Source organism: Anopheles gambiae, chromosome 2 (genome assembly GCF_943734735.2).
Source record: "Anopheles gambiae chromosome 2, idAnoGambNW_F1_1, whole genome shotgun sequence".
Lineage (NCBI taxonomy): Eukaryota > Metazoa > Arthropoda > Insecta > Diptera > Culicidae > Anopheles > Anopheles gambiae.
In genome coordinates this window covers 25,108,100-25,122,752 of record NC_064601.1, presented here as the reverse complement: position 1 = coordinate 25,122,752, position 14,653 = coordinate 25,108,100, and the positions used below count along the sequence as shown (strand labels likewise).

General features: G+C 48.9%; 1 protein-coding gene across 2 annotated transcripts; it reads left to right on the top strand.

Moving 5' to 3' along the window:
• The first annotated feature begins 235 nt into the window (after positions 1-235).
• On the top strand, positions 236-13,086 carry LOC1273287 (protein O-mannosyl-transferase 2). 2 transcript variants are annotated; one of them, XM_312249.6, is made up of 8 exons: positions 236-652; positions 1,112-1,388; positions 1,456-2,340; positions 2,685-2,925; positions 3,051-3,199; positions 5,414-5,603; positions 6,622-6,762; positions 12,501-13,086. In XM_312249.6, exons 1-8 carry the CDS (start codon positions 528-530, stop codon positions 12,692-12,694), a joined length of 2,202 nt encoding a protein of 733 aa, XP_312249.6. In that variant the 5' UTR covers positions 236-527; the 3' UTR covers positions 12,695-13,086. The 2 variants fall into 2 exon arrangements, with proteins under 2 accessions (XP_312249.6, XP_061502147.1); XM_061646163.1 differs by lacking the exon at positions 12,501-13,086 and adding an exon at positions 6,819-6,929.
• The last annotated feature ends 1,567 nt before the right edge of the window (positions 13,087-14,653 follow it).

The following is a 14,653-nucleotide window of genomic DNA, read 5'->3' as shown; positions in this document are numbered from 1 at the left end:
CACATACTATTATTGTTCAAAATTGTACGTGTTTTTGTAAGTTAATGTAAACTAAATTATAGGGTTGTTTACAATGTTTTAGTAAAAAATTTTAAATAAATTTTATTAAAATAAAATAAAATAAAATAAAATAATATTTTAAAACGTCCAAAACATTCACTGTGGAACGACCATTGTGCTTCCACGGTCGGCAAACCATCGGTTCCAGCGGTATGCGCCTCGCACTTTCAGTTTCATTTCGATCTCTCACTAGATCGCACGCGTTCAAAGCTCTTGTGCGGCTTTCCCCATCGGCTCTCCGCAGACACTGCCGCGTAAGAGCTGTCAAAGCGGTTTGTTTTGATTGTGGGAAGCTTTTGCCTGTCCCGCAGTGGGAAAGAAATCTACGAAATTTCTACTGCCTTCGCACTCGAATAGGAGTGGGAAGGTGTCTGTGTGTGTGTGTGCCTTTGTTTGTTCTTTCATTTGCATCGTTTACTAAACACAGGAAGCGCTCTCATCTTAAAGAGAGTACGCCAGTACGCATCATGGTGACGACGGTGGCAGCAGGCGAAAAAGAAAGATCCGGTTCGGAACAAGCAGCTGAAAATGTGTCGAAAATGAGCAGTAGGAAGAGCAAGGCAGATGAGCCAAGTGACAAAAGTGAACCAAAGTAAGTGTGCGATGGATGCGATGCTGTTTTGAGGGTTGAACTATCAAATACGTGGCCATTAAACATGGCGACCCGGGCTGTGTTACAGGGGGCTCATGGCGTCCCCTCCCAGCAGCTGGGAGCATCTCGGAGAGCGTTGCGCAAGAGTTGCGGTGAAAGATGGTTTCGTTGCTGTAATCGAGGCACACAGTAGGCCGCGCTGATGAGCCATTGTGCGGCTTATGCGCGTGAAGGTTAGCGTGCCACGATGAGCGTTTTTCGAGAAAGACCGGTTTTGAGGTTTGGAGTGGAAGCGAAATGTCGCCAGCCTAATGCAAACACACTGTGGAGGGAAACTTATAAATGGCATTTTTGTTGATCATTGCAATGCAAAGACCTTCCATCGGTTGGAATTGCAGTCCCATCGTGTTTAAATCGAATTGCACGCTAACGCTACACCTTACCGATACCTATCCACAGAAGCTGGTGGTGGCTGCTCTTTGGAGTGATTCTGCTGCTGACTATCGGCACGCGCTTCTACAACGTCACCGTGCCGGACCACGTGTGCTGGGATGAGACACATTTCGGCAAGATGGGCAGCTGGTACATCAACCGGACGTTCTTCTTCGACGTGCATCCGCCGCTCGGCAAGATGCTGATCGGTCTTTCCGGCTACCTTACCGGGTACGATGGCACCTACCCGTTCGACAAGCCCGGCGATAAGTACAACGGTACCCACTACGAAGGAATGCGTATCGTAAGTGCCACACTCGAACCAATGTAAGGAACATTGCCTCTAAATCCTCTAAACCCTTTTCTTGCAGTTCTGTACGGCGCTCGGGGCAGCAGTCGTGCCGATGTCCTTCCACACCGTCTGGGACATGACGGGCTCGCTGACCGCGTCCACGTTTGCGGCCGCCTACATCCTGTTCGACATTGGCATGCTCATCCTGAACCGCTACATCCTGCTCGACCCGCCGCTGATCTTCTTCATGACCGCCTCCGTCATGGGGATGGCGCGCGTGTCGCGGCTGACCCGCGAGGCGGCCAGCTTCACCCGCGCCTGGTGGGTGTGGCTCGCGTTCACCGGCGCGATGCTGGCCTGCACCATTAGCGTGAAGTTTGTCGGCCTGTTCGTGGTGCTGCTCGTCGGCCTGCACACGGCCAGCGATCTGTGGGACGTGCTCGGCGACCTTTCGCTGCCCATCACGCACACCGTCCGGCAGCTGGCGGCCCGTGCCGTTACGCTGATCGTGCTGCCCGTCCTGCTGTACGCCAGCTTCTTCTACATCCATCTGGCCGTGCTGAACCGCAGCGGCAGCGGCGACGGGTTCTACAGCTCCGGCTTTCAGTCGAACCTGGTCGGCAACTCGCTGTACAACGTGTCGATGCCGCGGCAGGTGGCTTACGGTGCGGTCGTGACGCTGAAAAACCACAAGACGGGCGGCGGCTACCTGCACTCCCACAATCACCTGTACCCGAAGGGGTTCGGGGCCCGCCAGCAGCAGGTCACGACGTACAGCCACAAGGACGAGAATAACCGGTGGCTCATCAAGCCGTACGACAAGCAGACGGTCGAGAACGTGACGCTGATCAGGCACGGCGATTTGGTGCGCCTCGAGCATGTGCAGACGCGGCGCAATCTGCACTCGCACCGTGAGCAGGGACCGGTGACGAAGAAGCATCTGCAAGTTACGTGCTACGGAGAGGTGAGTTGGGGTTCCGAGCTGAAGGAGTGTAGGAAGTTTTAGAAAAAACCCAAAACAAAAAAAACCACGTCAGTCTTGCGTGTTTGAAGCAGTGAAAGCTCATCGAGTAGATTCGATGAAACGGAAAAGTTGTATAGGTGGCGCTAGTGTCGCACAGGGGAATGGTTTGAAACCGCGCTAAAGCTGCACAGTGAGATCGATTTCGTTGAGCGTTATAAATTTGAAATTCTGTTTTGGTGATTTAACTTTGATAATTTTAATTTAATTTTAATTGCTGCATATCTTAAGCATGTTTGCAAAACAATTGTAACTAAAACATCGTTTCTTCCCCCCCCCCCCCTCAGGAGGGCCAAGGAGACACGAACGACGTGTGGATGGTGCAGATCGTGGGCGGCAAGGCGGGCCAGGTGGTCGAAACCGTTACGAGCCGGCTCACCTTCTACCACTACATTGAGCGCTGCGTGCTCACCACCACCAACAAGCAGCTGCCCAAGTGGGGCTTCGAGCAGCAGGAGGTGACCTGCAATCCGAACATTCGCGACAAAGCCGCCCAATGGAACGTGGAGGACAATCAGTTTGACAAATGTAACTACCGCGCGTAACGCATCTCCTCTTTCCGCTCCCTTGCAGGCGCCTTGTTGTGTGACAAATTTTATTAACTTCTGCTTACCCTCCATTTCCAATTGCTTTCCCCCACCGCCCCTCCCCAGTGCCGAGCGTTAACTTTCAGGTTTATGCGCCCGGCTTCATTAGTCGCTTCTTCGAGTCGCACGCCGTCATGCTGCAGGGCAACGCCGGGCTGAAGCCGAAAGAGGGTGAAGTCACCAGCCGACCGTGGCAATGGCCCATCAACTATCGGGTGAGTAACTGTCTTGTGGTGGCTGAGCGTTTTGGGGGTTTTGGTTATATTGATTTGAAAGTATTGCTAAACAAAACCTAGAAGGTGTTGTAAAACAAAAAGCCAACTGCAGACGGCAGTGAGTATTGTGTCCGTTTGCTGATCATTATTGCATGGGTCATTAGGGATCAGTTTTGTTGACATCATAAGGCACAATTTAGCACCAATTATCGCAAAGTCAATAACTCCTTTTTTTGCTACGCAAAAGGGATTATGAATCCGATTGATAAACCATTCCTTAAGAGGTAAGGCAAATCATTATGGATTGTAAACGAAATTTATGACTAGCTAACGATACCATGCGAACGGAAACAATCTTAAACACGCTACATGCTAAACGGGGGGTTAGCATCATAATTAGAGCTGGCTTGCGGTAAGATGTCCTTTTCTTACTTAAAACACCCCTTTTTTCACGAAAGGCTCTGGGTCGGATGCTTATCCTCATTAAAGCCGGTTCGCAACAACAATCGCACCTACATAATCGAGTTGTCCTAACGAGTCGTAGCGACTGTCTCCAGCGTCGTCCCCACTAGCATCGGCTCAGCATTTGTCGGAAGTGTAAAGATTTTGTGCGTCCCGGTTTGCGAGAAAGATGCGTGCGCTAGTGTGCTCGAATGCTCCCCCACCTTCTGAACCTTCCCATGCCCCGCGTTTAAGCACGTCATTGAGCAATTAAGACGTTACCACAGCACCTGCCCAGGAAAGGTCGAGGCCAAACGGACGTACGAGAAGTAATTAAGCGTGCTTGAGCCCCGAGTCCTTTCGCGTGCGTACATATGGGGCTGACGCTTTCTTCCCAATTCTTGAGAAAGGCGGCACTGCAGGTGGAAGGTGGAAGGCGTCGTTCGATGGATCGGAATGCGATGTACGCAAGCGGGTGTGGATAGAGCACGGCTTATAGGGTAGGTCTAATGTCGGTTCGGGTGGAAAATTAAGTATCCCACTGCAACCGTTCTCCGGGCCCCTTGATATGAGTATTCGTTTGGGTACGCTATTTGCCTACTTGGAAAGCGTTAATTTACAGCTGTGAGATATCTTCTTTGCAAATTTTAATTGCTGCGTCATTTCTTCCTTTACACTGAGCCGTTATATTTATTATAAGATGTTTGGGGAAAAAACTAATATACAGTAGAGAAGATTAGCTAATCGCTTGTTAAGCTATCTGTTCTGCTGGTTATTAGGCATACATTTAGGCGTTTTATCCCGCGAATGGAGTGTTTTAGCATAATCCGCCTGAAAGTATGCAAGTCGTACATCAAAAGTAGTTTATTCATAGTTTACATAATTTTAAATGACATGTTGGGACTTTTGTGAAGAACTTTTGCGATCTTTATGATGTTAATACAAATGTCATCAAATTTTCGTAATAATCATTAAATTATTGGACTATATTTTATCATCAAGATAGAGTTTATTTCCACAACGAATGTTGTTAAATTCTTTTGCTTTTTATGTAGAATAATTTCTCATATCCTCAATACATAAGCAACTTTCATTTCGAATACTTGTAGTACATATATTCGCCCACTTGTTCTGGCGCTCTGCGTTCTACTAATACTTGTAAATTCCCCCATAAAAACGTGATCCCACACGGTGGTCAAGGTTCGCCCTGGCCCATCGTCGTGCCACATCGTGTCAGCTGGTGCGGTGTGTTTGTTGCTTTACCCTGAACTTTGTCCGCGGATGGACACAATTTTTCGCCCCATTGAATGGCGTTTAAAGGCCGAAAGTTTATCACCAGTAAAAACCACTCCAGCCCAGCTTTGCGCATTTCTATCGGCGGGATTTGTGCCGTTGCCCGGTCGCTGCTTTCCCTTCATCTCAGTTCGCACTTTTACGACGCACCGCCCGCGCCGCATCGCGTCCACGCAAAACTTCGCGACGTAATGACTAAAAGCACGCACGAAAGTAGCGGGATGTTGTTTTTTTTCACTCTCTCTCTCCTCTTTTCCCTGTTTGTTGTTACTTGCCTTCATTTGGTCGCACTTCTCGGTCGGGGACTTTATCGTTCCACTTGAAATAAATTCAAATTCTCTCCACGGGCGGCATGGTTTCGTGCGCGGGGAAAAGTTGCTACCGAATGTTTTACAACATACCTTTTTTTCCTCCTGTCGTTGCTGCTGAGTTTCGTTCTCCAAATTCATCTCTCCATCCCTCCCTTTCTCTCCTCCACAGGGTCAGTTCTTCTCCGGTTCCGACCATCGCGTGTATTTATTGGGCAACCCAATCATCTGGTGGAGCAATTTGGTATTTTTAGCACTCTTTTTAATCATCTTCGGCGTGGAGATTATCAGATATCAACGCAACTCGGCCGCCAGCCCACCGGACACGGCCCGGACGTGCCCAGCCCCACCGGCAGCGGACGGTAAGTAGACGGATTTTTGTCTCTATGCGTGTGTGTGTGTGTGTGTGTGTGACTATTTTACTAACCAACAAGCCCGGAAAGTAACCGCTCGAAACGGTAGCGCCACGGTGTAGCGTTACGCGAAATATGCTGCGCCGTAACTTTTAATTGTCTTCGCATTTTTGTGGGGCGTGGGAAGGTGACAAGGTAATATCCGCCGGAGCGTAAATTGGTGACCCAGCCGGTGTAGCCCGAGTGCGACCCGGGAGAGATGGGTGTACGGCGTGTCCTTTTTGCCCAAACAGGCGACACTTTCGGTCGCGTTCGGCGCTTGTGCAAGTAGAAGAAAGCTGACAAATTAGTCCGGCCCGAATTTGAGCACCGGGCAAAGAGACACCGGGACTTGAAATTGCTGCTAAATACCGTTCCATTAAGCAGGGCGATGGGTGGGTTTCGTTTCTTGGCTATTTTGGTTTCATCAAACAGCTTCTCAGCTTACAATGGGTTGGCGTTTGGTGGTGTGTTACACAGTTTGGACGATGCTAATTAAGCTGGCGTTTGGGCTGTTGCATAACGTTGTCTTTTTATGTTTGAAATACTGTTATAGAATTTGAATTATGTTTGAGCGGCTATGATATCGGCTGTAAGCGACTAGAAAAAGGGCGCGTAGTTTAATGTTTCCCCTGAACGGCTTCTGGTTACGTTGTGATTTGAAGGCGGAACGCCTAAAGGTATGCAAACTATGGTTTCCTTTGCTTCAAACAACGAAAGTGGAGCTATTACGTATATTCGTGCACACTCACTAATAGTCGTTTAGTTTACCAATGATTATCAGCATATACATCGATGCTACCACAAGAATACAGTAAAAAGCAAAAATAATTAAAAAATAATAATTACACCCTTCACTTTGCATACCTTCAGGCGTTTTCTGGCTTCAAATACAAATCCTTTTTAGATAGATGGCATAAACAAAAACCATAACACCACGTTTATTGCTAATAAATTCAATAACTAAACGACCTTCTCCCCGTTTCAGCTACCAAATGGAAATTGCTGCGCGCTGCTGTATGGCTGTTTGGCGGCTGGTTGATCCACTACCTTCCCTTCTACGCGATGGGCCGCGTCCTCTACTTCCATCACTACTTCCCGGCACTGGTCTTCAACTCCATGCTCGCCGGTAAGTACTCCCCCCTCGAAGGCCCCGTCACACTCAAACGCAGCGTCACTTTCTAGCTCATTAATCATTTGGCGGCCATCGTCATAATTTCGAAAAGCGGCACTACGGCCCAAAAAAGAACGAGGGAATGAAAAGTGGGACAAAAAGTGTAGCATTCATTCTTGGAAAACAAATGAATATTCTAATCACCTCGTCACCTAAACGTGAACCAGCAACAAATTGGTGCGATTGCGTAGCGGAAGCCTTTGCCACGCCGGCCAGCTCCGCGTCACCTCGGTGCCCGCAGCCGAAAAGGATTATTTAATGTAATTTAATTGACAAACTCCTACCCCCCCCCCCCCCCCCTCCCCGGCAAGCCAAACGGTGGGGCAAGGTGGAACGAAAAAAGCCAAACATACTGCGATCCCGTAGAGAAAGGTCGAACGAGAAATTATGGACAGCTGTAAAGGGGACTTCAAAAATCCACCACATGGGAAGGCTCTCGTCGGCGCTGCTTTGTTCGGTCCCGATGGTTTTTGGGCACGATGGATGTGTTTTTAACGAGGCAGCTCATTTCACTAGCCCCCCCCCCCCCCCCGGACGGTCCACCCTGATTGACGGACGTGTTTGGAATCGAGTTTTCCGGCACCCCACCCCAAAATGGACTTTGTAAGTGGCTGTCGTTTTTTGCTGCCGCTGCGTCGTTGGAATGACTTTTCCATTTGAAAGCCCTTTTTCCCCGGACTGTGGATCCAGTTTTGCCACTGGTTTGGTGCGCCATTTCCATACATGTAAAAATGTATGGCAAAAGTGTATGCCACAAGATGCCAAGCGATGCCCCCGGCCGAAATGGTGCGGCACAGGAATGGCAGGCAGAGGTCCGATGGCCGTAGCTGAATTCACAGTCCGGTGAATGGCGCTGTTGGAATCCACTTAAATTGATTGAAAGCACATCGGGATCGGGGAAAACACTCGCACAAAAGCGCAATCCACATTCGCCTATGAGGGCTGTGCTGTTATTTTTCTTCCTCGTTCGTGTTAGTGTTTTTGCCGGAGCTTTCGCACACATTTTTAAACTCATTAATTTTTAAAATTCATATTTTCACGCACCACTGAGCTGGGGGGGGGGGGGGGACTCGATGGCCAAAGTTCGAACTGCCGGCACTCACAGATAGATCTGTAATCATCATCACAAGGGTTTACGTGTGTGTGTGTGTGTGTGTGTGTGAGACAGAACAAGTGATTATCCTTTCACAAGGAGATGATTTTAATGAGCTCTTCAGTTGAACGCTTTCATCCCGGACCCCCTTCCATGTTCGTGCACAAATTTGAAGGGCCAGTTCCATGAATGCTGGAGCTTGATTTTTACCCCAGCTTATAGCTGCAATTGGCCCCAACCATCGACACCGAACGACGCGTTCGGTGCACCAAACGAAGCGTAGAAATTCAATTTCATAACGAAATTAGTTTTTCAACCCTTACCGGCCGCCACTTAGTGCAAGATGATACCGTTTCTCCAATTGTCCGTGATAATCAAGTGCGCACGAGGGAGGGGGAGGGAGGAAAACTCATTACACAAAGCCACAAACACACACACACACACACACAGAGTGGGAACGAAGAGAGGGAACACTAGGGCTGACAATAAAATTTATTGTGCAAAGACGCCCAACGCTTACCGTGGTTTAACTCTGTTCCCTTTTGGCCGCCAAACACCCCGTGTTGGTGAAATCAATTAAAATGTTTGACCCACCCGCACATGAGCAATGATGCATTATGCACGGCATGATACACTAGATAATTTGTTTGCAGTAATGAAGTAATTTGGGAGCAAAACTTTCCTATTTGCCCTACTACGATTGCTTTTGAGCCGCCTACTACGATTTGCTTTTTAAATCTGTTTTTGCAGTGCTGATTGCCTACTGGCAGGCGGTTAGCGGCTAACTTCAATCATAGCCTTTCCTGCTATGAATCGAGGCAATGGCCCAACACAAGAAAAAACATCAAACTCTAAAAATAATTTACCTTTCCTTCTCATTAATGTACAAACCTTCACCGACTGGACGGCTTTTGTTGACTTTACTATCCAAACACAAATATGCCCGTGTGTTGTTTTTGCCTCAGTTCTCCTACCCCCCCCCCCTTGAAGCTCTGAGCGTCGATATGGAATTTGAAAGATAAACTTTCCCCGCACCGACCCGAGAAACTGCATGTTAATTTTACATCGGGTCGAAACTTGTTACACCGACTGTCTTCATGCCCTTGTGTAGGTGTATCAAATGGAAGAGGACCAAAAAAAAAGAAGAAGAAAAAAATCAATCACTCACACCGAATTGACCATCCTTAGCATCATGATTTCTCACCGGAATACGAAAACTTACCGTACCGAAACGAGCTGAACGGTGCGAAGGCGCTCCGAATTCAATTTGTATGCGTTGCTACGCGCCCTGCCCGGTGCTAAAGTGCTACATGTAGGAACCAGAGCTTCTGAATCCACTTTCCACACACACACACACACACACCTCTCCCGTCAGTCAGTCAGGCTCAAGAAAGTTCACCTCACCCGCACCGCAACATCATGGACCGGAGGGGGAGGTAAAATGTTAAATTACTCCAAAATTACTTGCTCCAACAACTTCGCACAATAGCACCCAAAATGTGAAGCGCTCCTTGTGTTATAGGGGGGAGAGGAAGCGGACATTCGTGCATTAGCAGCCCCCTGGCCGGTCCACAGAAACGCATCCCACTGTGGCGATCCGTGTGCCCCTGCGAAGCTCACGGACATGCAAAAGGTCACGACGGGGCAGGAAAAATCCAATTTCGTAACAATCGAACCACTGGGTGGTGAAAAATAGGAACTTGCCCCCGTAACACTGGCAGGGGGAGAGTGAGGTAACGGAGGCGATTTGCCCGAACGTCTTCCCAGCCCAGACCAGGGAACTGAATTCAAACTAGCACGGCAACGAATGAAACGAACGAAGGAAGCAAAACAAAACGAAAAGCAAAAACGGAATCGAGCCCACTCACTCCCAAGTTTAAGGTAACTTGTGGCCAAAAGTGGAGAACGGACTGGGGACGACGATTGTAATAAAGCTGATTCAAAATTTGACGCACAGGCCGGGCGACGGGGAGGGGAGGCGTGGAGGGCAGGACCCAGAGTACCGGACGGCCGCTCATGATGATTTCCTTCGTTTGCGTTCGTTTTGCCTTGCTTCGAGTGGGGGCAGCACGACCGAAAGCGGGAAACCTTATCCGGACGCGTGTTGCAGGTTTTCTTTTCAGTTGGCCCGTCCCCATTCTCCCCCCCAAGTTCTCGGGGATATTGTTCGTGTGAAAGGAAATCTCTTCTTTGGAACAAACCGTCTCCTTCCTTCACCCCATAATGGACGCAGTCAGTTTCAATTTGATCGACGCTTGGCCCACACACACACAGACAGGTTGGTGGTGGCTCTGCTTCTTGCGCGGGCTTCTGATTCGGATGCTTTTCGCTTTGTGGTGGGGTCCACGGCTCGGCGGGCATTTCCACGCCACGCGTTTAGCAAACGACAGGCCGGACAGGCGCTTCATAGAACTGAAAGGCGGAAAAAGCGGTATCAATTGGCGGACCGCGGCCGAGTTGACATCTTACAAGCGAGCGCAACTGTTATTTTTTCCTGCGCATTGTGCACGGGCTTTGAAGTTTTGTCAAGGGGCTTCCCTAGTGGGATGGGAGACGTGAGGCGAGCGAGGATGTTGCGTTTAATTTGCCGGTGCTTGTCAATGGCGTGAAGCGGAAATCGGCGCTTCCGAATGAAATTCTCTGATCGGTGAAGCTAAGAATTATTATTAAAATCTCATTTTATGACATTCACAGTGGATGTTGCAAGAGCGAAACGGAGACATTAATTTCCTTTCCCTGCCTATTGGGGAGTCTCTCTCTCTCTCTCTCTCTCTTCAAATATAGACATTCCGTGGAACAAAACGATTAACAAAATCAAACCGTTTGAAACCGTACCAAGAATAAATCCTATTTTCACACACGTTCGCCCACTTTCCTTCCCTCGCTACACACACACACACACACGCGCGCGCTAATGGGCCACGTGTGCCGCCGTTTTGGCTGCGTGTTTGAAATTAACTCTAATGACCATGGTTCGCGTCACCCCTTAACCTTCTCCAAACAGCCGAAAATGCCCAAACAGTGACGGAATCGATCTATTAAACACAAGCCAGGGACGGCGAGCGAGCGATGGCTGGTGCGTGAGGTGAGGTGGTGGGCGATTTTCGTTTATTTGTTCAAATTTTCGTAATAAACAACGCACCACCACCACCACCACCAAAGTTGGAATCGGAAGCAGCAGGAGTGGAGTGAGGAGCCAAACACCCAAAACTGGCACTCCGCGTACACACGACGGCACCACTTTATTGCCACAATATGCGCAAATATGCTGGTCGGCTGGGTGGTGACCGTGAGCTGGCCATTCGGTGTCAGTTGGTCACTTTTCCGGCCAGCCCACACGTGCGTGTGTGTGTGTGTGTGTGTGTGTGTGTGTGTGTGTGTGTGTGTGTGTGTGTGTGTTGGTGAGCATGAAAAATTAAAACACAATCCTTTCAGCACGCGGCCACTACACGTGTGATGGACGGGGGTTCGGGTTTTGGGGTTGGTGAGGAGTGAGGAGTTGCTGTGAGTAAATTGGGCTTTAATGGGCGGTTGGGTTGTGGGGAAGGCGGCACGGTATAAGGCGGGAGGTTGATGTTTTCCGATTGCTGGGCAACAATTAATTGCATCGATGGAAATCGATCTGTTTAATAAACTATTTATGCAAGGTGTTGGAAGGCACGCCGTACTCGAATGGTGCTGCAACACTTAATGTGGTGTTGAGTTGTATCGGGCGTGAGACAAAAAAAAGGCATTTTGAGTTTAATAAATAGCAACGGAGTGATTTTGCTATGACCATTGCATACTTTTAGGCGCTTTTTGAAGCTACGATTAATGTTACACATGAAACTGTCAAAAACTTTGCCCCAATTTAGCTAAAAATGTCACATATGGATTGTTTTGTAAACAGAATGATTTGCAATGTTTTCTTTAGTCCCTTCAAGTGCTCTCACCTTGTACCCGATTCCCGAACCCTTCTTCCGAACAGTCCCGTCCACCATCGTTCCCGCTGGGTGCAGTGAGGGCTTTTCATCGTCATGCCGAAACTGTCCATTACTCCAACACGCACTGCTGGTAGGGAGAGGTGTATGGAAGAAAGGGAGGGTTGTGATTGCGTACGCTCCAATTTCAGCGGTCATTAATTTTGAACACCAAACACCAACACAGGATCGGGAAACCGCATCGCAGCGCAGCGGGTCAGATTTATCGAAAACGGAGGCACGCTTCGATTGGGACGAGGGGCTTTCGCGGTTTTGCATTCCGAACGTTGCTCGCTCCCCTGCCTCCTTCCCTGCCACATACGTACTACATTGTGAACCTTTTCGATGATATTTGTCAATCTAAAAAACAAAAAAAAAAGGTTGAATCACAACCACCAACGGGAGAAAATTAAAACAAAAAAAGGCAACGGAAACCATATTTGAATTTAGTGAATAGTTTACGCAACCACACGGCAACTTTGGACGCAATGGGACTCCTAAAACGCCTACCCATTGGCCCACGCTCACGTTGCGGAAGTTGTTTATAGTAGCCCCACTCCCTCCTCACCCCCCCCCCCCCCCATCTCCCTCACCCCACGCACACCACTAAATTAACCACAAAAATTGTCCTTTCGTTACAGGTGTAATGCTCGATTACATTACGGGCCGATTGCCGGGCTGGTTGCGGCACGCCTGCCTGGGCACGGCGATGGCGGGGCTGGTGTACAGCTTCGTGCTGTTCTCGCCCCTCGCCTACGGCATGAGCGGTCCCTTCAGCCACGAACCCAACTCGACGCTGGCCTCGCTCAAGTGGCTGAGCAGCTGGGAGTTTTGAATGCCCTTTACCCGTCCACCGTCCACCAACATAGCGCGCTATGGATTAGTAGCTTACGAGTGGTGTATTGGGGGGGGGGGGGGGAAGGAAGGGAAACGGATACCTTCGTCATGGTGTGGATTACCAATGAGAAACAAGCGTTTGATGAGGTCCAATTGGGGAGTGCTGTGCAGTATAATTGCATATTGCGCCTCGATGTATGCAATCGTGAACATTCGAACGCCTAACGTTATGCAATTCGCTTCGCAAAGTTTTCTATTTTTCGGTTGCATCGCATGGAAAAAAGGGACACAAACAAACTTTGAGATTTTAGCTTACTGTTGTAGTCAATCGTATCCAGCAATACTCGTTAATGTCAATAATTTGTTAATAAATCCTCTTTTTACAAATCACCACCGCATTAGCGTAATAGCGCACCTTTCGTCCATCCAACCCCATACAACTACCACCCTTCGTTCGATAATAATTCGACAGTTTAAAGGGCAAACACCAAATATCAAAGGACCTTATCCTTACCTATCGCACGCGACCCATGCGCCTGTCTAGCTCCACACCCCACATAAACTATGCCGAAACATTGCCCATTATCAGATTTTTAAATTGCAATCCCCGCTTGTGATGTGCGTGCGTCCTGCTCTTACTTCTATTCCCAAACCACATCTCGCCCAACCACAGCAACCGTTCACATTCTTGCGAATCCCTTTTTTTCGCTGTGGTTTCCGGATCATTATCTACGGCTTTTGATTATGGACGAACTCGGTGCTCGGCGGACCATCGGTAGCAGCTGCTGGACAAAACCGCACGTCCCGCACATCACAACGCACATCCTCCGCCCCAGTAAGAGGGATCAAACGTGAGCCGGGACATCGTCGTCCCAAGGAAAAAAGGGTTCGACCACGGTAATCCTCGCCAATTTCAATCTTTATTTCGGCTTACTGTTTCCCTTTTTTTGCTTTTGCTTCGAATTTTGTATTTCTTCCTTTTGTTGCCACTCTGTGTGGGTGTATGTGTGCGGCACGGTAATAACCGTTGACCCATAACCTTCAAGAGAGCGGAAGGGCTCTGAGCTTATCACGAGCAGTGTGCGAAAATGTAGCGGTTATAGATTAGGGCAAGGTTTGTGTAAATGAGACGAGCAAGATTTATTCACCGTCAAGCTCATTTCGCACTTACTTACTCATCCATTTAACCTCACCCTCGAAGCGTTTGCGTTTCAATCCGGGGGGCCGCTGCCGCAAACCCGAGCGACAAGCCATTAACGCCACCGCTCGAGAAACGAGGATTACAACGGCAACGGATCAGTGCAGTTGTCGGATTCTACACCCAACCCAACCCACCCAGGTCCGATGAATTCAACACTTCGGCTGTCCCCCCCCCCCCCCCACGACGCTCCACCGTCGTTACACAACTCCGGCAGACGTCGGTTCCGCACATCGGAAGGCAAACATTTGCCAACAAATTGTAAATTGCTTTTCAAAGGAACGACCCCGGACAAGTCAAACTCCGGGCACGGATCGCATTTCGACGACGACGACGACGATGATGATGATGATGGTCATCATCGTACCGAGGACACCGAGGTAGAAGTCAGCTGTCAGCTGTGGAACGGAGAGTACGGACTTAACTTCTTATCGTTGCCCGGTGATAGAAGCACTGCCCGAGCTGGAGGAAGCGGTTTCGTATGTCTTTCAATTAATTTACTAGCACAAAGATCAAGATGTCGTCAAGTTGGGGGGGGGGGGGAAGGTCAAGCTTTGGCACGGATTCGCCTGGAGCCGGAACTGTAGCGTCGGATGTTTCGCATGTTTCGTCAAGCGATGTCTTCTGTTTTCAATCACTGCATGAAATGGGAGCTGGACTGTTTGGTTACACTTTGAACCCTGAATTTCAATGAGGAGCACTAGATCACAGGGTATGCAGTTTAATACTGTAGTGAAGCTTAAACGATTCTGTCCAATA